The 23,123-nt window shown below is 33.6% G+C and overlaps 1 protein-coding gene across 2 annotated transcripts in view; it reads left to right on the top strand.

The window, feature by feature from the left end:
- Positions 1-23,123, top strand: part of LOC106637927 (ras-related protein Rap-2a) — a 376,543-nt gene that overhangs the window by 217,625 nt on the left and 135,795 nt on the right. For both annotated transcript variants that reach the window (XM_014350906.2, XM_089597856.1), the window contains one exon: positions 5,580-5,985. In XM_014350906.2, coding sequence (XP_014206392.2) covers positions 5,580-5,985 — 406 coding nt within the window. The remainder of the gene's footprint in view (positions 1-5,579; positions 5,986-23,123) is intronic.

Here is a 23,123-nt window from a genome sequence, read left to right as displayed (position 1 = left end):
ACAAAATCTCAAAAATTTCCTTTCCCCTCCGTGCGAGAGAGAGCAGTCAGACCACTTCAGATCATCCATTCAGACACGATGGGAGTTATAAGTCTGTCATCTTTTCCGAAAATGTACAAATTTATCTCTGTATTTATTGATGACTTCTCGAGATTTGCCATGGCGTACCCCATAAAAAACAAAAGTGATACAGGTAAATGCTTAAAAAATTTCGTCAAAGGCTGTAAAAATTTGTTAGGATATGACACTAAAGTGTGTTACCTAAAGTCAGATCACGGTACAAAATTCACGGGAGAACACACCCAAAAGGTGTTAGACAGTCTTGGAGCAGAACTCCAGTTGAGCTGTCCGGATACCCCCGAATTAAACGGCACGTTGAAAAGGCTGAATAAAACTATTAAAATGAAAGTTAGAGCTCTCATGTATGATTCGAAACTCCTGAAAAACATGTGAAACTTGGCCTTGAACACGGCAATTTTTGTGTACAATCGTACTCTGCATCGTTCAAATAATATGGAAATCCCTTTGGCGAGGCTTCTGCCAAACAAAAGGATAGAAATAAGTCAGATGAAAAGATTTGGTTGTGTCTCCTACATCAGAGTTCAAAGAAATACAGACACAAAATTCCAGGCCAAAGGAAAGAGGGCATTTATGGTGGACTACATACCCACAGGGTATCGGCTGCTTTACCATGACGAAGAAAAATTCTATGAGAGTAGGGACGTCAGATCCAACGAGCGTTTTGTACATGGAGACATATATGACAAAAGTTCGATTAAAAACTGGGAGAACGTGACAGTAGATATAAAATTAGATAAGTAGTTTTTGGCTTTCAAGAAAGATGGGGAAGAGATGACAACATCAGAGGGAGAGCCTCCAGTCGTACGAAGAAAACCAGGAAGGCCGAAAAAGTCAACAGAGTTAGAAGCAAACATGGCAGATACAAACCTGAAGTGTAAAAATCCAGTAATAGATGTCAGTTTCGTGATTTTGGCTATTACTGACAATCTCATAAAAAGTTTATCTTTCAAAAAAAAAATATGATACAGACATGGAAGATAAAGATACGTCTGCAGACGATCTTACTCATTACTTGCTTCTGGCTAAAATAAACGAAGACCCGTCTTCATATAAAGAAGCAATAACACTGTACGTCCAAACATCAGCTATGCAGTAAATGTACTCAGTCGATATCAGATAAATCAAACTGATAAGGATTGGAACATGGTCAGAAGAGTTTTCCAGTACTAGGCAAGCGCTAAATCTTTTCGTTTGAAGTTCTAAGGAAGGCAGAACAACTTAAAAACATTCTCAGATGCCAGATTTGGTGATTGCAAGGGCCTTCTAACGACAAGTGGACACGTTATCAGGCTCTCTGGAGATTCCGTTGCCTGGCGAACTCACAAGCAGACCTACGTGGCATTACCTTCTTATCAGGTTGAATATGTAGCATTAAGTAAAACTTGTAGAGAGTTAATGGCATTAGACAATTCCCTTAAAATCATCCAAAATAAGACTTATTGTCAAACTGACCTGTGATGTGACAACAAGGCAGCCAAATTAAAGTCAAAGATAAGTGGGAGTGAAAAATTAAGGCATATGACAGAAATATATGAGCATTATGTCAAGGAATGCGTAACTTATGGTCAGGTAAGGGTAAAATGGGTGAATACGAAAGAACAGACGGCAGACATTTTTACAAAACCCTTGCCTGTTGAGCTCCACGAAAAAAATTCAGAAATCATATTTTTAATGAAGTCTGTAACCAAAATAAATAATTAATATGACACATTTTGTTTCAGACAAGAAGTAAGGTGGTCGCTGGATGACTGTGATCCCTGGCCTGTTTGAACCTTGTTACCAGTACCATGAAAAATTGATAATAAAAATAATTTAACTATGTGAAATAAAATTATGTCTATTTTTATACTTTTACAGTTTATTAGCTATCTCAAGTCAGGAGGGAGTGTTGAAGTGCACAACTGTATCGATAGGCTGTAGGCATGTGCAAGCGTATGTGTACCTACGTTTACAGAGAGGCATGTACAGCACCAGTCAGGTGTGCACCAATTCTGATTTGACCATAGTCAAATGTGCACATGACAGTTTGCTCTCCTCAAATTTAGAAAGTCTGTATACATTAAAAAGTCTGTTATAGTCAGTCGTTCGTTTAGTTTCGTCAAGTCAATTCAATAAAAATTTTTTCAAATTAAATCTGTTCAGTCGTCTCCTCATTTCCTCAACCCAAAACCCTTCACAAAATCTTCGAAAAATTTTTGCTACAACATAACCTCTCAAAATTAGAAATACCGTCTTATCTCGAAATGGAATTCAGATAGGCCAAAATCAATTCCACGTACAGAAAATAATTGTTAAGGTGCAAAAATATGTTGTACGAATTCTTACGAGTTATCGTAACAATTCTGAAAATAATGAGACATATCTCAAAGGCAAGGCTACAAATTTTATGTCATACCTATAAATTGATTTATTTTCTGTTTTCTCTAATATATTATAAGAAAATTTATAACGTGACCAAAGTCTGTACTTATTCTTTTTATTAATTTTAAGATCAGTAGAAATCAGTTAATTATGGGTGAATTTTAATACTAAATTGTAAGTTACTACAGTAAACGAATAAAATGAGAAATTACAACTTTACAATGGAAAATAGTTATATGTCTATTGTTTTCCTTAATCTCAATAAGATATAGTGGATTATTTTACTTTCGTGCCAGCCAAAATTTAAAAAAATTTTTATTTGTAAGATACAAAAATTCCAACAAGAATTTATTGTACACATATGATGGCATATCAAATGCATTAATATTTATTTTTAAATAAAAGAAATTTTTGTCCCGCATAATGAGACAAACGTACCTTCTTTTGGTGCTGTACGGTGAAAATTTTTGTTTCATTCTGCATTACATGACCAACAATTCGTATGTATCTTACATATATCATAGCAAGCATTGAACTACTTAGAATGCACGAATTGTAACATAAGTAGTATATTAAGGTATATGTATTCTATGCATGCGCGTGCTCGAATACGTAATAATATTACAATTTTTACTATTTTAAGATGGGATTCTTAAAGATCTATTTAAATCAGGTGTACTCTAATTTTCTCAGTTTTTATTATACCAAGATTAATAATATTTGAGTTTTACTTCTGCCAGGGATCCCGAGATCCACTCTTGGTTTCTTTATAAACGGTGTTCTGTATAAAAAAAGCATCCCTTACCTCTAGTAAGCGGATTTGAACTCTGATCTGGGAGGTTCCTAGTCAAATGTCTTACCCACTGGGCTAAAGCGGATTTGACACTCGAGAAAGAATTTAAGTCTTTTTGAGGTATATTGAAAATTAACGTTTATTTTTTCATTTTGTGTATAGCATTTACTGCCTTAGTAACCTAATTGGTTTATTAACATTTTATGAATGTACGGATAACATTGTTTCGTGTCAGTTAATACATTTGTCAATAATAAATCCAGTAATTGATCTTACATCTCGTTTAATTTTATGAACTTTAATTAAACATTACACATATTTTTCAATCTAACTAAAAATATTGAAACTGCTGCAGCCAATTAAGTTAAGGAGTAAACTTTTTACATTAATACTTTGATATTAGTATCAAGTACCTGCAGAAAATAGAATCTCTTACTTATCCATTCACTACTTAAAAAAATTAAATAAATTCTCAAAGCATATGTTTATACCCATACTCAAGTTTTTTTGAAAAACTATTTCATTTAAATAAGAATTAGAAAAAAATCTTTCTAACTAGTGTTGCAGACTGTTAAAAGCGTTAATTTTAAGACATAATCACATATTTAAATGTTATTTTATATATCATTAAATTTAAGTATTTAAGAGAAAAAGGTACTTCTCAGTTTTATTTCTTGTAGCAATTATAATCAATTTGTTACACTTTTCAAAATAAGTTATTTTTCCTTTAGAATAAAAAGTTTATGTAGAGTTAAAGTAAAGTTTGTGAACGAAAATTAGTTGTAAAATCAATTACTAGATTTATTGTTGACAATCGTATTAACTTACGTAAAACAATATTATCCATACATTTATAAAATGTTAGTGAGCCAATTAAGTTACCAAGGTGGTAAATGTTATACACAAAATAAAAAAATAAACGTTAATTATAGATTTACCTGATAAACAGATCCCTAATAAATTCTCCCCCAAGTGTTGAATCCACTCTAGCCATGTGATTAAAACACTTGACTAGGGATCTCTCGGACCAAGTTTAAAATCCCTCACTGTAGGTTAGGGATGCTTTTTTTACTACATATATTATATTTACTACATAGTTTTAATAAATTTATTACACTTTAAAAAATAAGTCATAAATTATACAAATTATAAATGCTTTACTTACATTTCATGTGTACAATCCAAGTATGAGTGTTTTGATATTTTTACAATTCTCTCATAATAATGAGTCCCTGTATTATATTTATGACTTTATAATAGAACAAGTTACATATAAAACTTAGTAAGTAAAAAACGTATGATACTACTTTCAGTATTCCTCTACAAAAAGATGTTTTTCTCTTAAATCATGGACAAAAGCACAGTATTACTCCTAGGTAAAAAAAACACATTTTCTGGTTATAGAAAGGTATTTTTTCATAATATGTGTTATTGCCACCCTTGCTTTAAGGCTCGGGAGTTGATTTTCAAGCCGATTACACCAAAACATTTTTTCGCAATAGGGTGCGGAAAATAGGTGTTTTCCGCACTGATATTAGTGTGAAAAATCGATTTTCCCACATAGTATGCAGAAATGGTGTGCGGAAAATATTTTCCGTACAGTGTGTGGAAAAGATGTGTGGCAAAAACCTTTTCCGCACACTATATGGTAAAATCGATTTTTCACACTAATATCAGTGCGGAAAACACCTATTTTTCGCACACTTATTGCGAAAAAACTTGTACGCATCTCGTGCGGGACAATTTCCCGCACTCGTGTGATAGACTCGCACTCGTGGCTGGTGACGGTAACTCGTGCCGTGCGATCACACTCGTGCTACGCACTCAGGTGCTCAACTGGCACTCGTTCCCGTCAACTCCGGCCACTCGTGCGAGTCAATCACGACTCGTGCGGGAAATCGTCTTTTCCGCACTTGTTACGTAAATAACTATACCTGGGAGGTTACGTTGCACTATTCTCTCCTAAAATTGGACCTACGACCTACAACTTTTACGTATGTAAGAGGTCAAAATAGGGCTACGTTTTAAGATACAGGCGAAAAAGGTCAATCACACATAAATAAAGCCTCCAAGAGCTAACAATATTTTTGTCACGACGAGCGCTGAGATCAGTTTTCTTATCCCCTTCAAATGAACTCACATAGTGAATACGCCACATGGGAAGATAGTACGGTATTGACTCCCAGGTTCTTCCTTCTGTTGCCTTGGAAGGTTTAGAAGGTAATTATTATACACAGGAGGCAATGCCATACTTTTGTCCCTAGTGGCGTAATATATTATTATATTATTCATTAATACAAGTTAAATGTTTAAATACACACTTACGCAAAAAATTTTTTATCAGATGTAGTAGGCATGGTGAGTCTGCAAATGGTGGCAATCCAATTAAGGTTATTGTGCTAGGGATGGATAAAGTTGGAAAAACAGCGCTTATCTATCAATTTTTGTACAACAAAATACCAGAAAAATATAAACCAACAGTAGATGACACACATTATGCAACTTTCAACGCAGCCAAGGATAAGAAGATTGTCTTCGAAATTTTAGATACATCTGGCTCCCTTGAGTTCCCAGCTATGCTTGATCTCTCAATAAAACAATACGATGTTTTTGTCCTTGTTTACGATGCGAGTAAGTCCAGCACTTTTAGAAAAGTTGAAGAACTGCGAGATCAGATTATATGCATAAAAAGGAAAGCTCCAATAGTCGTTGTAGCTAACAAAACTGATATTTGCAATGACAAAGAGATAGTAAGTATTAAACATTGAAAAATAAGCCTTTTTCTTTTATAAACAAATGAGACGAGTATTCTTACAATAAAAAGTACATTGCATGACGTTAAATAGTCAAATTTTTACACTTTTTCCTTTATTAATTAGTGGTTCACTATATTTGCTACTATTATCCTAAGAATACTATGTATTAAAATAGTGTAGTAACGGTTTTCTGAAAATTGAGTACTATCTTTGAATTTGAATTTGAGAATTTGAAGAGATAATAAATTAACGTTTCATACGAGTTGCACCGTGAGCATAAAATCTTGATTTTTTTGTAACTTTGACGAATGGAACGCATATGAAAAGCTTAAATAGTTGGTAAGGGTAAATGTATAGGTTTTTTAATCATATGTTTAAACTTAGACACTCATGTGCCCTCATTAAAATTAAAATAAGCTATTACAATCTCCTAATCTTTTATACATATATATATGCAAATCTACATGGCTGCTGCTGCATCAGCTCTCTACGGAAGTTTGTAACTGCCAAGCTGCGTGCGAACAAATTTTGATATAAAGCACACACTCGCATATTAGCACATTAGCAAAGCGGTGTTAGTATATAATTCGTATTTCACTGATTTTTCATTGCGTGTTTATGAATATCTGTAACTTTTCAAAGTACCCTTGCAGTGGAGTAGAGTAGTAATAAGAAAACAAGCAAAGTTTTTATTATTTTTGACGTGCAGTCGATCTCCAGTACAATCTCTGATGTTTGGAGGTTATATCTACTGAGCTCCAAAAATGTTCAACGGTGAAGGTTATTGGAAAGTGTGTGCATGCTTACAATTTTATAATTTACATTTATAATTTTACCTGGAGGAGAAAAATAAAAAATTCTTGGCTTGACCTCGGGTGGTGTTATACATGTGTGATTTGCATGTTTTCACCCCCCCCCTCCCCGGCAACCCATGCATATAGGTTTTTTCACTCTAGCCCTAAAAGACAACTTTTTCTCTGAGTTCAGGGACATCATAAGTGCAACATTTCTTCCGGGAAAAAACTCGCATTGTGGGTCATCTGGGAAGTTATGTTACGGTCTCCACCCTGAAATCGTGAAAAGATGGCATATTCGACGGAGGAAGGTGAAAAATTAGATACGCTCCTCAAGACGAAAGTAGGTCATTGACTCCCACGTCTTCGACTCAGCAGGCAATTACATATCCGGAAGGTAATGCCGTACTTTCGTTCTTTGGGGCGTAATATTTTATTTTGTGCTGAGGAAGGGGTATCGTCATTTCTCGTTAGAAACTTTTGACTCGCAGACATGGATTGATTTTGTTTTATTCTAAAATGCGTTCTTTTAATTTTCAGGAAGTAATTAAGCACGTACAAATAGTGCACACGAAAGTGTTTTTATTTAATAAGTTAGTTAATGGTCTTGTTAGCTTTAAGGACATAACAAGGTTGTTTTCTTTCGCTAGTGGATTAAATTAAGTTAAAAAAAAGGGTAAAGTGGCAGTCAGTTTTGTGAACAACGACCTAATAAAATTGATATAGATATCTATCGTGTCCATGTTTCTAATACGGGTAAGTTGAATATTTTATGTATCATGTGCACTCACATATTGAGATAAACAGTATTTATGTATTTCTTTTATTATTGATTTGATTATACAATTAACGTAAATAATGCTTATCAAGAAATTTTTGCAGTCATACTTAGAAATTTACGAAATGCCAGAGTAAATAATTGTAAAAAATCTTTTGATAAAACGAATTCTTCCCAAAAAATCAAAATTCGAAGCTGACATGGTAATGGTCAGTGATGGTAAATCGGACTATATCAACAAAGAAAGTAAGTTTTGAAAAAGAGTGATCCACGTACAACAGAAACATAAAGAAAACGTTCATGAGAAATATATAATAATAACAACACTATGCTGAGAGTTCAAAATCAAACTGAATAGTTTCAAAGCATACAGTGTAGAAGAAGATAAATTTTATTTTATGTAGTACCACGAAGCACTCAGTGAAAATAGTATATCATTTACTTAGGCCAAAAAGTAGGGCTATTACTGACAGCGCTATATACCGCGGTTATCCGCAGTCACTTGTAGCCCCACGTTTTGGCCGTGGTACGTAAACTTTTTTTCCTTACACCTCCACCGAAAGTTCAACACAAAAATTTACACGATTTTTACTCCTCATTGTACTCATATTAATGATTCTTGTAACCTCTATACCTCTACACTGTATACAGCAACCACGCTCCTGTGACAGTCGATCGTTTCATTTAGAAGTCAATTTATGCTGATGTTTTTTATTTATTCATGGAAACACAAAGAAAAATAACCATAGCAGAAACTATGGATGATCTCGCGCTGTCAAAGCAATAGTGTTTAATCAGAGCACTCAATATATCACATATTTCATTAAAGCATAGTGGGCATGTGACGTCATTTACCTATTCAATATACAAATATAAAAAAATAACGTTAAAAAAATGGAATAGTGTACTACTATAACATTGTGATATGACGTGTATTATTAAGATGCGTTTTACATAAACAAAATTCAAATAATTTTCTAAAAATATTTTTTTTGCCTATGTTACTTAAATATATCCAATGATTTCCTGTATTGCATAAACTGTAAAGGCTGTACCTCCGTTAGCCCTATATGAATGTAATATAACGTCTGCTGCTGTTGCTGCTCCTCATCACATCACATATAACTATATATACACACATGCGAACTGGGTTCTGCGCACATTAGTCAGGACTGATAGGAGGCGTTTTCTAACTCGAAATTGGGTCAGATGCAACGAACTTTCGGCGCAGGTGTAAGGAAAAATATTATATCCAAATTAGATGTAATAATTGGTTATAAAAAGTGAAAACACCACTTTGTACAGTACGGAAGATTTAGTATGCAGTGGATCTAAACTTAGAGAGAAAGGAAATCGATTAAATATTTTCTTGTTACGTCTGATCACCAAACTTTCCAAACATTCCGTTCACAACCCGTTTTTCTTTCCTCCACGGCTTACGCGTCACGTCAAAGTACAAGCCATCAAAGTATTTTCTTAAATTATCTACTCTCTTCCTTGATCACTTATCCTAGTTGTGACTGAGGTACGTTCTATTCAACCTCTTTTTATATTTTAGCTCTTTCAACATTTGCCTTCATGGTTTTTTTCTTTCATTTTAAACAGATAAAGAACGTTATCTCAGATGACAAAACAATAGTTTTATTTTCGTATATGCTAACTCTTACTAACATTTAGGTGTTAGCTTCTGACAGCTCTATTTATTACTCTTAAGATCAACAAAATACACTTTACTATCAAACTCACTATAATTTAAGTTATTTTCATTACCATTACAGTAGGCTAACACCTGTCCCTACCCTACTTAACTCTTAAAAGCACGTCCCAGGCATAGGACGATAATGCGTCAAGGCTAAATTTCCTAGATAATAAAATCTGTCACGCCCCAACGTAACATTATTATTGAGTACTGCAATCCCTCCAAAACAACTTTTAGATCCACCAGAAAGAAGTTTTAGCTCAAGGTCGATTCTCACATCCATCTCAAATTCTAAAAGTGTAGATAGGCTTAGCTCTCATAACAAGAATAAAAGGTTGCAAAGAAAGTTTGCTACACTGAACTTTAATAAATTCTGTGAAGCAAATAAAAAAATCTGTGGAGCTATGAATAAAAAAACAGAAATTGACACCGCTAAAGCCGATGTATCGGCAAGACTTAAGTTAATCGACAATGAGAAACCTACTACTATCAGCTCTTGCTAGAATTCTGATGCTATAAGAACTGGTAGAGTACTAAAATCTTGATCAGTATGGCTGTCATGAAAACTGTAACTTCATTTTTAAAGTTAATACCCTTTAATTTAAAAAATGCTAAAGATCTCAAAAGCACTTATCCATTTCGTTTTTTTGATATGTTTTCCATGTTTCTGTAGCTTGCAGGCTACACCTTTACAAAAAAATATATCAAATGAGAAAAAAATAGAATCTTCGAACAAACATTAAGATTCATATGTATCTCTAGTTAAGGAGGAAGATTTGATTTTCTCTTCAAAAATTTTGGGAAGCAGTGCCCAATGCATCGTTTAAAAAGCGAAATTATACTAATTGAAAGTAGCTGTTAAATCTATCAATATGTCTGGTAATAAGAAGTTAATTTTCAAAGAAATGGCGATGATGGAAAGAATAAGACATCCACTATTTGTCAACATTATGTGTGTTGCTTAATCTCCGACAGCTTTTTATATTGCTATGAAGCTTATTAGTGATAAAAATCTGGATGATCGTATTTTTAAATAAACGAAACAAGCAGGTGTGTCTCAATGAAAAAAGAAAAAATGAAATATTTCTTCGAACACGTAGTAGTATGGTATAAATTCACCAATCAATTTAGATCAGATTATAAATAGTAATTTCAATATAAAAATATGCGATTTCGACTTGTCAAAAAGCATGACCTAAATCAAACACTTTCGACCACCATGAATGAAGCTGTGAAAGCGACTTTTATGTTTTTGGCCCCATAATTACTAATTCATCATTAATCACTAAGTACATCATCAGATGTGTGGTCTGTTGGTGCAACTCTCATTGAATTATGCAGCAAAAAAACTATTTGGAATTTTAGTAGTTACGACATCGTAAAAAATTAAGAAAAGTATTTGGAAAGCAAGAAATTTTTAACGTGACTTGTGTTCCAATTTACTTTCATAAAGACATCATGGCATCCTTCACCTACGATAAAACCAAATGGATTACAATGCCAGAGCTTCTCTGTTTTTACAGGAATAAGTTTTCTTTCTTCTTGTGTAACAAATCATTTTTGTTTATGTCATTTATGTACTAGTGTGTTCATTAAATCTAAAAAATTCTAGACTGAAAGCTTATGTAACTCGAAAGTTAAGATGTTAAAACGAAGTACAAATTGTAATGTCTAGTTGTAAGTACAAAAAATTATATTTTAATATTAGATACAATACAATGGAGTAAAAAATGTGATTATTAACTGTGACAAAAATTGTAATGTATAAAGACAATAAACAACTTTACGGGCAATGCTGATCAAATTTTATTGTGTCGTGACAACGTTTCGACTAAACTTTGGCAGTCCCTCTCAAGTCTAAATTTGACGTTGACAAAAATATTACTGAGCAAAGTCAATTCGTATAAATTACATCTTTTTTTGAATAATAGTAATGACTAGATTAGAAGATAGAAGTAATGACTCTTCTAGTCATTACTTACGAGCAAGAAAAGATGTAACTTGTACGAATTGACTTTGCTCAGTAATATTTTTGTCAATGTTGAGTTTAGACTTGAGAAGGACTGCCAAAGTGTAGTCAAAACCTTGTCACGACACAATAAAATTTGAACAGCATTGCCCGTAAAGTCGTTTATTGTCTTTATACATTCCTCGCTGTTCTTGGAATCCTTTTGGTGTTTAAATTGTAATGTACTAACGCAAGTTAGTGTATCTTACAACTATCTGTCTTCAAATTATAGTCTGAAAAAGGACTGTGACCAGATTATAGCACTCTATTGAGAATATTTATATTAACAGTACTTTAAAATGTTAATCGTTAATAACCACATATTTTTGTACAGTATTTCTCGAAGTTGATTAATAAAAAGAATGGTATGCATAAATAAAATATAATTTTTTTATCCTATTAATTTACTCAATACTTTCAATCGAACAATCTATCACTTTGATGTGTCATTTAGAAGAAGCGCTAGATAGGTTTTATGATTTTATTTAAAGTACAACAGACTAAAAACAAGAAATACGTAACAAATGTTTTTACAGAATAGGACATTTTGTGTAATGCAATATTAATTAGTAAATTTAAATATAAATAACCATTACTGATTTATTTCTTTATTTGCAAGACTACATTTAATAACGCAGAAATAAAGAAGTCTAACAAAACGTAATTCTTTGCATAACTGAAAATATTTCACAGATAAATGCTTATGTACATTATAAAAAATTAAAATAAAACGTTATACCTGCCAAGCTGTTTTTTTTTTAACTAATACATTTAATATTTGGTACCTCGTACCAGGTCTTGTAGCTTCTGATGCGTAAGATGCTTCTCATCGACAGATGTAACACCACTTAGTTACCTAAAAATAAAAAGAGGCGCCAACACAGCGTTGCCAAATCTCTTTCACATACGTTACCTTTATCTCTTTTACACCTTGGGTTTCTTCTCCTGGCTGCACTGCAGCAACTCGGCCTCGTATCATGCAAGCCGGGAGCGCATGTCCGCCACATCCTGCTCGTCCTGGACCAGGAGAGGCTTCTGCTCGTCCTAGACCCACGCTTACATACACACACTTACACTTCGTCCCCAATTTCACACACTTTTATATTCTCTCTCTCCCTCTTCTCTGTTTGCTCTTGCTCTCTATACTCACACACACACTCTCTCTCTCTAGCCATTGGGATATTTTATCCTTGGCATCAGTAAACTGTAGTTCAATTCAATTTTTTCTCTGGTCTACTTAAAGAAGATACTTTTTCTCTTTCTCTCTCTCTCTCTCAACTCTGCTATCTATCTTCACACCTGACAAACGCGAGAACAATGGCGACTCTCCCGAGCAAGCACCTTCGTGGTCTCTCGTACACCTCGTCTCGTCAACCCACACACTACCTCTCTCTCTCTCTCTCTCTCTCTCTCTGTCTTGTTCCGTCTCTCACTGTCTACGCTTCACACACACATACACTCTCTCTCTCTCTAGCCTCACCTCCTGGTCAAACGTCCGCGAGTCCACCCCAGCGCGATGCTGTCCAGGGTCCTCGAGCGGGTCGTTCATCCTATGGTTTCGCTCTTTCTCTTCATTCTCTCTTACCCACTTCTTCTAGTGTGAGCTGCTTCCGTAGTCCTCTACCTGGAGACCTCGTCGTCCTGGGAGAACACAACAGCTACTAGACTGACGTGCACACCTCTTTTCTTTCAACACTCTACCCACCTTCTTGACAACTCTCTCTCTCTCTCTCTTTCTTTTTCTCTCTACTCTTGCCACGAGAACCCGCACAAATCACCGAAACTCTCGCTGCTCGTACTAAGGCGTACAACTCGAGACTCTCCTCAAAACTGACTCGTGATCTTTCGCTTGAGCAATGGTTGCCACTGTTTACGAGAGCAGGAAGTTAAAGGATTATTGCAATTAAAACGAATCTCTCCGAATAAGGTACCTAATAAAAAATGGTTTGGTGTCAGTGCTTTGTTATCACGCGGGTCTAATGAAAAATGAGTTAGTGGTTGAGAGTTTACTGAATGTTCAATTTCTGCAAAAATCGTTAAAAGGGTTTCCTTTTTTGGGGCCTGTTCTTTTACTGAAGCATACATCGCATCGCAGTCTTTACGAAACGAATCAATCTCTCCTATGCTCCCCCCATGTGTGGAGCAGAAGGGGGATTGAAACTCCAATAAAAGTCTTGATGTGCTGAAAATTTTTCGAATTTTTGTTTTGATTTATGTAATTCGACTATTGACTCTTGTAACTCGCTGCACATCATGCCCTTGAAGTTTGTCCCATTATCAAAATAAATTACATGAGGTACTCCATGTCACGCAATAAATCTTTTGAGTGCTAAAATAGCCGAGTCAGTACTTAAGCTATAAGCAATTTCCAAGTGAATAGCTCTGGTCGACAAACAAGTGAGCATAACACCCCATCTCTTTTCATTTTTTAGGTCTTTCTCTACACGCAACTCTAGCGTACGGTAGTGCAGCCTTTTTTTGGATTCACGGGTTTTCTGCATCTCATTTTGCAAATTGTGCACTTAAAAATTGAACTTTGTAAGGCTTGTCGGGAACCAAGAATCCAAAATTCTTGCTTTATTTCGTTGAGAACAGTATCGTGACTTGTATGAAGGTATTTCTCATGATAATACTTTATCAAAAGTTTCGTGAGGTGATCTTTACTGTCCAAGATAATTGGCTCATAGATTAAATTTTCGTTTTTACTGTTGGAATTTGACAATCTTCTATGTGTTCTTAAGACTCCTTTTTCGTCCATTAAAGCATCTAAGTTATGTATTTTACTACTTTTCGAAATTTTATTTGAATTTTTCAGCGCGTGAATTTCAATTAAAAAAGATGATTCTTGAAAGGTTTTTAGACATAAATCGATTGCCTTTATTTGTAAATCCGTTAGTAAAATTTCAATTGGCGCGATCTCCTTTTTTTCATTTAGTTTGTTTTTTAGTTTTAAAAAGTACTGGAAAACGTGTTGAGCAGTTCGAATGAGTCGAATCTACGATAAAAAACGTGAAAATTTAATTGAAGGTGGTTCTATTTGCATGATAATGTTTTATTTCGATGTCTTTTAAATTTTCACAAGAAGTTATAAATTCTTGTTTTAACCATTCACTCTCGTCTTCTATTAAAAAACTCGGACCTTTAAACCAACGACTTTCGTTATTTAAGCTTCCAGGTGCAAATTGGGTACCGTCATCTGGTTTTCTTTTGAGGGAACCCATCACCATTCGCTTTCCTTAGAATTTTCCCGAATTTTAGCTAAACGGTTCGCACCTAAAGTTTTAAAATCTTTTGGATCTTTTTTAATTCAGAATAGAACCGTTGCCAAATCCAAGGAAAAAATACACCTAGTAATCGTAAAATCGTGTTATTTTTTAATTAATACCGATAATTGCGTCGCTAAAAGCGCTCCTTCTAATTCTAATCTCGGTATCGTTAGTCTTTTTATTGGAGCTACGTGACTTTTTGCAGCGATTATGGACGTGTGAAAAAAGTTTTTTTTCGATTTGAAAACGCCAGTACGCAACTGACGCATACGCTTGCTTACTAGCGTCGCAGAATACATGTAACTCGGCATTTCTCTGTTGTGAATCACGTATTTGATAGCACCTATAGATGTAACATTTTTTCACATGATTTAAATCGTTCAGCCACTCAAACTATTTATTAAATTCCATATCCTTAATTTTCTCATCCCACATTACATTACTTGCCCATACGTCTTGCATCAAAATTCGCGAGTGAATAATAAACGGGGTCAAGAAACCGAGTGGGTCAAAAATTTACATAGTAACGGACAAAAATTATTTTTTTGTTGGTCTTTTGCTTTTGTTTAGTAGTTCAGGTTTTATTTTGTTTAGTTTTACGTTAAAGCTGAGTTTATCCGAATAATTGTTCCAGCGTAAGCCTAAAATTTTCTCGCCTGTACAATTCTTTGAATGTGTTTTTAAAAGTTGATTTAAGTTTTTTTTTCTCAACATCAGCTAAAATTGACGCGTCGTTACATGACCAGCTATGCATTTTCCAATCGGCATGGGAATTTATTTTAATGACTTCATGAACTTAACTTATTGCTTCAGTTCGTGTTTCACAGCTATCAAGAAAGTGGTCCATGTGAAAATTTTTAAAGACACTTTTCGCACTTTCCGGATATTTGAATTTAAAGAGATTGGTATTTTTATTTTTGATAAAAAGCGCAGAACATGAAGAAGATTTGGCACCAAAAAGCATGGAACTCATTATAAATTCTTAGGCGGATTTTTCCTCTCTTCTCCCCTCCAAAGAAAATGTTGAGCATTGCTAGACTCAAGATCTTTATCGAGTTTTTTTCTCTAATAATACTAACCAACGAAATGCGTTTGTTCGACCGTCAGAAAAAGTTTCGTCTCTTAACTTCCATAAAAGCCCGATCTCCCAAGAACCATTTGTGTATCGGCTTGTTTGTTCTAAAATATCCATAGATAGTTCATTTTCAGAGGTATTGATGTTTCTTTCGACTATACCGACCGCATCTAGACCGAAATAGAACCGTACAAGTCCTGCAAGGTTTTCATCGAAATTGCATTGACTCAAATTTTCCGGCTCTTAGTTTATGTTTATGGTATTTATTTGTGTATTTAAATTTTCATTTTTAAGATTAGCATTGAAATGTCCATGAATTGCCCACCATACGAAAGATTTACTGACAAAAAAGAAATTTTTTTGAATTTCTCTTATTTTGCGCGTTATTATGAGATTGATATAATCCTGGCCAATTAGCATGGTGGGAGTCAAACTGCAAGGGCGTTGGTATATACCGGTTTGTTTTTTACATAGTTGAGACACGCCTTCATCGATCTCTTGGGTTGAAAAAGGAAGGTCATTATCAACGAGAATATGTTCCAAAACATACATAAAATTTCCAATCTTTATGTTAATCCTATTTGACATAGTTGTTCCTCAAAGACTTTTCAAGGATAATCTCAAAATTGAAGTTTTGGCACCAATTTGTTTTACAATATTTGCGTGAACTATTGATACTGTTAAGCCTTCATCGAGAAGAACGTCAACTTTTCTGAAACTTTTTTCGTCTTCCACAATTAAAGAAACGATTTTTAAGTATACTTTAGATTTTAAATTTTTAAGCTGTAAATTATAAACATAATGTTCTAGCTAACAAAGCCTTAAGATAACCTTTGCACTCATATATAAAATGATTCTTTCTTTAGCAAATAAAACATAAACGCTTGTTTTTCTCATTTTCAGCACACATCTTGCCTCTAGTATGATTGAAAGTTTCAGTTACAAATACACTTATTTCTTGTCAAGAACTGCAACTTGTTCGTTCAGAAATTTTTGTGCTAGAATCGTTTGTACATGACGTGAAAATTCCAGCTACCAAAACAATTTCGGCTTCTCCATATAAAAATTTGACAATCTTTCTAACTCAGGCTTTCCTTGGCCTTTCAAAGCTGCATTTCGAATGTAAGCACTCATCATTGAGTCAGGTAACTTTTTAATTATTTCATTCTATATATCAGAACTATGCAAATAACCAACTTTTTCTAAAGACTTTATAGCAGATACCGAATTTTTCAAATGAGTTGCTACTTCTCTTAAATTTTGCTTTCGTGAATCAATTTTTGGCAAATCCTTTAAGTCATTGATTATTTTTTTTCAAAACTAACTGTGCGTTTCCGAATCTCATTTCAAGTGTTTTCATTATTTCATCAGGTTTTTCCTCAAATACAAAAAGAGCTTGAACCGTATATCGTGCTTCACCCTTCAAAGCCTCGGAAAGCCTGAGTAAATTTTCCTGATCGGTGTATTCGTTTTGTAACGTAGTCAAATTATTTGTTTGTTTAAACTTCGTCCCCATAAAAAACTGGCAGCGGTTTAGCTGTCATTCTAGTTACTAAAGTAGAATTATTTGCCAAAAGACTTGAATTTCTAATCATTAATAAAGTGTTTTTCATTGCGGTGGCTAATAGGTTGTCTGTATTTTTGGTTGACTGGGTTGTGTTTGCAGTACAATGAAAATAATTAATTGGCCTATTAAAATTGTCATCAAGAATTTAAAATTCATCATTGTTATCTAAACCTAACAACGCATCATTGCCCTCAATATTCTCATCAAAAAACGCGTCGGAATCAGAACTTTGATTTTTGTCTTGGTCTTGCACTGCTTCACCCACTGCATCGTGACTTCGTTGTTGACGTGGCACTCTAACCTGAGTTTCCGCTGCTGCTTGTAGTTGCCGATCCGCAAGTTGGAGGACCGCTGCCACGAGAGGACGACACGGTGCTCGATTTTGAGCTGCCACTGCTGCATGAGGTGGTGAGACCGTAAGCTCGTTGGCCTCTGCTGCTGGACGACGGCGCGGCACCCGACTGCGAGTTGCCGCTGCTACATTGGGTGGCAGGGCTGCAAGCTCGATAGCCTCGGCTGCTGGACGACGGCGCGGTGCTCGATTTCGAGCTAACGCATGTGGTGCAGGGGCTGTTGGTGCAAACTCCAGTTGTGGCGGAGAAACAGTGCGGTGACGAGGTAATGCTCGTTCGCGAGCTGCCGCAGGAGGTGGTGGTGTCGCAGGCTCGACGGCCTCCACTACCAATGGTAGAAGAGGGACCACGGGCCTGTCAACTTCTATTGCTAGACGATGTTGAAGTGCTTGGGCACGAGCTATCGCTGATATTTGTGGGAATGCAAACCCGGCTCCTTCAACTTCGCCAAATAGAGCCCGATTTCGTAAAAAGTCTGTCACGGCTAGTAAAGCTGCAAGCTTGGCATTTTCATTCACATTCGCTGGTGCTTTAGGTTTACGAAATTGTTGCGCCGCTTGGAGGTTATCTTCTCCTTCGGCTTCTTCTGATTCTGACGACTGTATTTCTCCCGCCTCTCCTTCATCTTGAAAGGATGTGAGTCTCAGGAATTGTCTTGCTCCGAATTTGTTTGGGCCTATGAAGAAATCGTCCCCGAGTCTGGGCCCGCAAAATTGTTCTCTCCATAAACTAGACATAAACGTCTTTTTGGAGGTTCGCGTAACGGTGGTTCTTGTTTTTTCCTCATTCTCCATAAAAATACACAAAAAAAGGAGTTATTTTTTTTTCTTTAGATTTCCCGGCCGATGCACCAAAAATATTCTGGTGTAATATTAAATGAAAGAAAACTAAAATTACTTTTCAGAAAAAATTGAACAAATTCTTTATTTAATCCCAGACAACAGCTTGAGCTTTTTCCTCGATGTTATCAGAATCGATTCTCAAAGAGATCTGCTGAAAAACCAAATTTCCGCTCACTTTTTAAAATAACATTTTTTCTTAAACTGTCATGGCAACGAACTCGAACATGTACGTTCGTCTGTTAAATGTTTAAAAACGAAAACATTTGAAACTTTTTAATGACGACAATGAATTATACTAATAATAATAATAATTACCATAATAATAATAATAATAATAATAATAATAATAATAATAATAAAATCACTGTTCCTCATTGATATAAGCACGTCCTTTCTTCCGTCTTAAAAATCAGCTCCCGACCAACCGTCTGCAAGAGTACCCCTTTGCACTCCCACTCCGTAGTTCCCTTCTTTTATCGAACTACCGAAATGTTAGGTGAAGGACAATAGATGCCCCTGACCAGCCCTTATTCAACTGGCCGTGACACGGCCTTGCACGGTTACTAGCTTCGTGCTAGAGCAGCCCTTAAGATCGGAAGATCAAGCTTAATTTTTAGCAGGCGAAAGTATCACAAAAATAATTAGCAGACTGTAACAATAATAATATTTTATTTACTGCTGTACATTTTTTCAATTTACCTTTAAAAATCAGCAAGTTTTAAAATTATATAAAAATTTGTTTCCAAACCATATTTAACACTTTAATAATTTTTCTCTTACAACTTAAATAAATTAGTTATTTTTGTTTTCGCATCTTTATAAAGCCACGTATAATGGACCACAAAAAAAATGTTTTTTTTCACGAGGAAGCCTACATTATCGAAACCTTATACTTGAAATTTTTTTATTGTCATAGCAAATGCCACGACGATTAGAAACTCCTTACGATACAAATTAAAAAGTAATGTTCAGATGCTTACTGTATTTGAAAGAATTTTTGGAATGAAGACTCTACTTCAAATTTTTTCTCCAGTTATTACCTCTCTTTCTACATTAAGTTTTTAAAATTTCGTGATTCTTAATCGTGTTCCATTACACGATTTTCTAGGTAACGTTACTAGTGTACTAGTGTCTAGAGCTAGTTCATTATGTGGTAATCCTTCACAAATATTGTTCAGCATTTTCACCTGAAAATTTATATAAATATTATCGTCTGATCTATAATATAGTAAGTTTAAGTTCCGCCAGTTAATTTATTAGGAATTTTCTTATTTAAATGACAGGTATACTCGTTGTGCGATATTAGTATAACACTATTTATCATCCATCAATTATATATCAGAAAATATTTGAGAACATACATTATTTGATATTGCATTGTGAGGAGTATTAGAAGGTTCTATTATCCCTTTCCTGATTTTCAATAATAATTTTAAAAATCCTTCATTGGTTGAGTAAATATTGATTCTAATCTTAACATTTAGAATGAGTTTCATAAAAAGGAAGATTCAGAAATTTTTTCAATTGTTATTCTTCTGTGACTGTTTTTTATCAATTGGAGAAGTAAATGAAAATCACTACCTAAAATGATTTATCTATTTCCAAAATATTATTCAGTATCACATACACCTCTTAATGTTCTTCTTATATTACTGATCTCTCCATATTATTAAGATCTACAGGAAGTTAAAGTTCGATGACTTATCATTTATTTTGGAAGCAAAATAAAAGCTATACCAGTCCATACCATTGACAGAATTTCTTTATTTTGAGAAATAAAATAATAAATTACCATTTCATGTAAATAAGTTTTAATAAAATAAAACGTCCAATGACAATTAGTTAATAGTTTAAAACCACGTCCAATGGTGGTACTGTCAAATTTTGTATTTATTAAGAAACAAAACGACGTTTCGGCCGTTTCGGCAGTGTTTCAGCCCTCATGAGGTACAAAAATCTATGAGTAATAAAATAATCTTTACAATACAAATTTTGATTAATACGGTAAACGCAAATTGAGTGAAGTTTATAACATACCTCTAACTCTTACCAAAGGAATCTAAAATCGTTATGTAGTCAGAGTTTCAAGCTTAGTTGCTTTTATACCTTGCACATACACAAATGGCATAGTATACATACGTAATACAATCAAATAAAAATCGCAAACAGTTTCTTGTGAGACGCACATAAATAGTTCATGTTTTCCTAATACTATAAATGAAAGGGGCCCTCAAATCATATACATCAAGATAGTCTCCTTTGTTGATTGACTTAACAAGAGATTTTTAACAATTTTATAATTTCTCTGTATCTTGTTGTCTATTATTTTTATTATTGAAGTAATGTATTTTTAGCATTTCGGAAAAAAGGCGCTTCTTGTAATTTTGTTCTGTATCTAAAATTTTTATTTTATGAATATTGAAGTTATGTGTAAATTCAATGCTATGTTGATATAGTACAGATGTTTTTTTTTCTTCATGTCTCTTTTATGTTGTGCCATTCTTAATTTTATAGCTTTTGATATTTGACGAATATAACAGTAGTTGCACTTCGCACATGGTATGTTGTAAACGACATTATTTTTATTAAGTGGTTAAGTTACATCTTTTCCAAGTGAAAAGATCGAATTCAACTTATTGTTTACACTGCATAAAGACTAATATGGAGCTTCTTACAACAATATTAAACAGGACTTTACAAGTGAGGAATATACGGTAATGATAAGATTAGTTTGTAATTATTACTATTTCTATTGCAATTGTCAATCATATTCATGTTTTTTTAAGTTATTAATTATTTTGTTTGAAAATTCATTAATAAATTGTTGAGGATAGTTGTTAGCTAGTAAAATTTTATCGATTGATTTTTAATTATCGTTATGAAATTGAGTGTCTGCTAATTTAATGGAAAAGTCTACTAATGTGTAAATGATAGTTATTTTATGATATATTGGATGGTGCGAGAGAAAATTCAAGTATCGGCCTGAGTGAGTAGGTTTTTGGTACCAATTAGTTAGTACTGTATTATTTTGTTGAATGATAATTTTTAAATCTACAAAACTAATGCTGTTGTTATTACATGTCTTAATAGTGAACTGTAATTTCGGACAGTAGCTATTAAAAATGTGTTTAGTATAGTTGATATATTTATTAGGCACACATATGAGGATAGCATCCACATACCGTACATGCACTGGAACATTAAAACATAACTTCTCTAAGCATGAAATTTCAAGCAAACGCATTAAAAGATCACACAGCACTGGACTACAGGGACTGCTCATTGGACAGCCAAAAACTTGTTTATAAAATTTGTTGTTGAAATAGAAAAAAGTAAAATTTAAGACACACCTGTGCAAAATTTATTGAGAGAAACATTGATTTTACCATTCAATAATTTTCAAAAATGCTTTATTGCATTTATGATTAAGACTTCACTAGAATTAGTAAATAAACTAACTACATCTAGACTAACAAGAGTGTAACCAGGTGAAATGATACTATCTTTTAATTTATTTTTTAACGCATAACAATTTTTACGTGTGTTTTCGCCAGCAGAATATTCTTAATCAAAAAGTTAGAAAGAAATTTAGAAAATCTATTAGTAGGTGAATTCAGTATCGAGACAATAATACGGATAGTCAAGTCTTTTTTGTATATTTTTCGCAGTCCGTAGCATTAAGACAAGTTTTTTTATGAATATCTTTATCTAACTTATTTAAATTATAAAAAAATAACGTATTAAAAAAAAATAATTAAATAAACAAATAAATAAGTTTTTCCAGATCCGACTGGTCTATTTATAAAGAAAATATAACTTTTTCTTTCGCAAATAATATTAAATATTTTCTTCTCGTCATTATTAAAACTTACACGCGTTAAGTTAATTATTTCCTTAGTAAATCGTATTTCTTTATCTAGTTTTTTTTTTCTCAAATTTTTAGCGTTAGGTGAATTAAATTATTGACATGGTTCTTCTAATTCAAAACTTAGTTAATGTGTTAAAGAGCAGAATTATTTGTTTTATCAGCAAAATCCTCCATGTTTTATCATCTTAAATGTTTTCTGAAATTAAAAATTAAGAAAAAAATTGTCTTAGTTGATATAGAAACATAACAGCAATCGCTTCTTTAGAAATGTCATTTTTTTCATCATGATGTATTAAACCCGTTGCAATTGCAATGTCTTCGAAGGTTCCATACGTTATTTCTTTATATGTTCTAATCCCTTTGAATGATGTCAAACCAGTTACATTATTTAATATAAGTTTTAAAAAATTTTCATTATCTTTTCAAGATAAAATGTTCAATCTCCCTATCACAGTATTTTTTTTTTTTCTTTTTTCTTCCAAACTTTCGATTTATTACAAAAATGTAGTATTCTAAAAGTTCTACATACTCTATGGATTTTGCAAAGTCATCATATGTATATTTAGTTCAAACCAAGCTGTTAACTGTGCATCGTAGTTTTTCTTGATACTTTCAATGTAATTTTTTTCAAAGACAAGTATTAAACTGTTTTCAAGGTGAACAGCTAAATTTATAACTATATGACTTCTACCACAAATTGGAAACTCCTGCAATCCGCCAGCTGCTTTTATCAGACCTACATATCTAGCATCAACGTCATTGTTAATTTCACTAAATGTTTCTTTGTCTTAGTCTCTTAATGTTTGAAGTTTAATATATGCTCTGTTACTACCTATATAAATGTAGTTGTATGTATATTTTATACTTCAGATACGTGCAATG

The sequence above is a fragment of the Copidosoma floridanum genome, unplaced genomic scaffold (genome assembly GCF_036245765.1).
Source record: "Copidosoma floridanum isolate Cflo_tuat_1 unplaced genomic scaffold, Cflo_Japanese_pri ptg000040l, whole genome shotgun sequence".
Taxonomy (NCBI): domain Eukaryota; kingdom Metazoa; phylum Arthropoda; class Insecta; order Hymenoptera; family Encyrtidae; genus Copidosoma; species Copidosoma floridanum.
The sequence above is the reverse complement of the archived record's forward strand: the minus strand, read 5'-3'. Positions and strand labels throughout refer to the sequence as shown.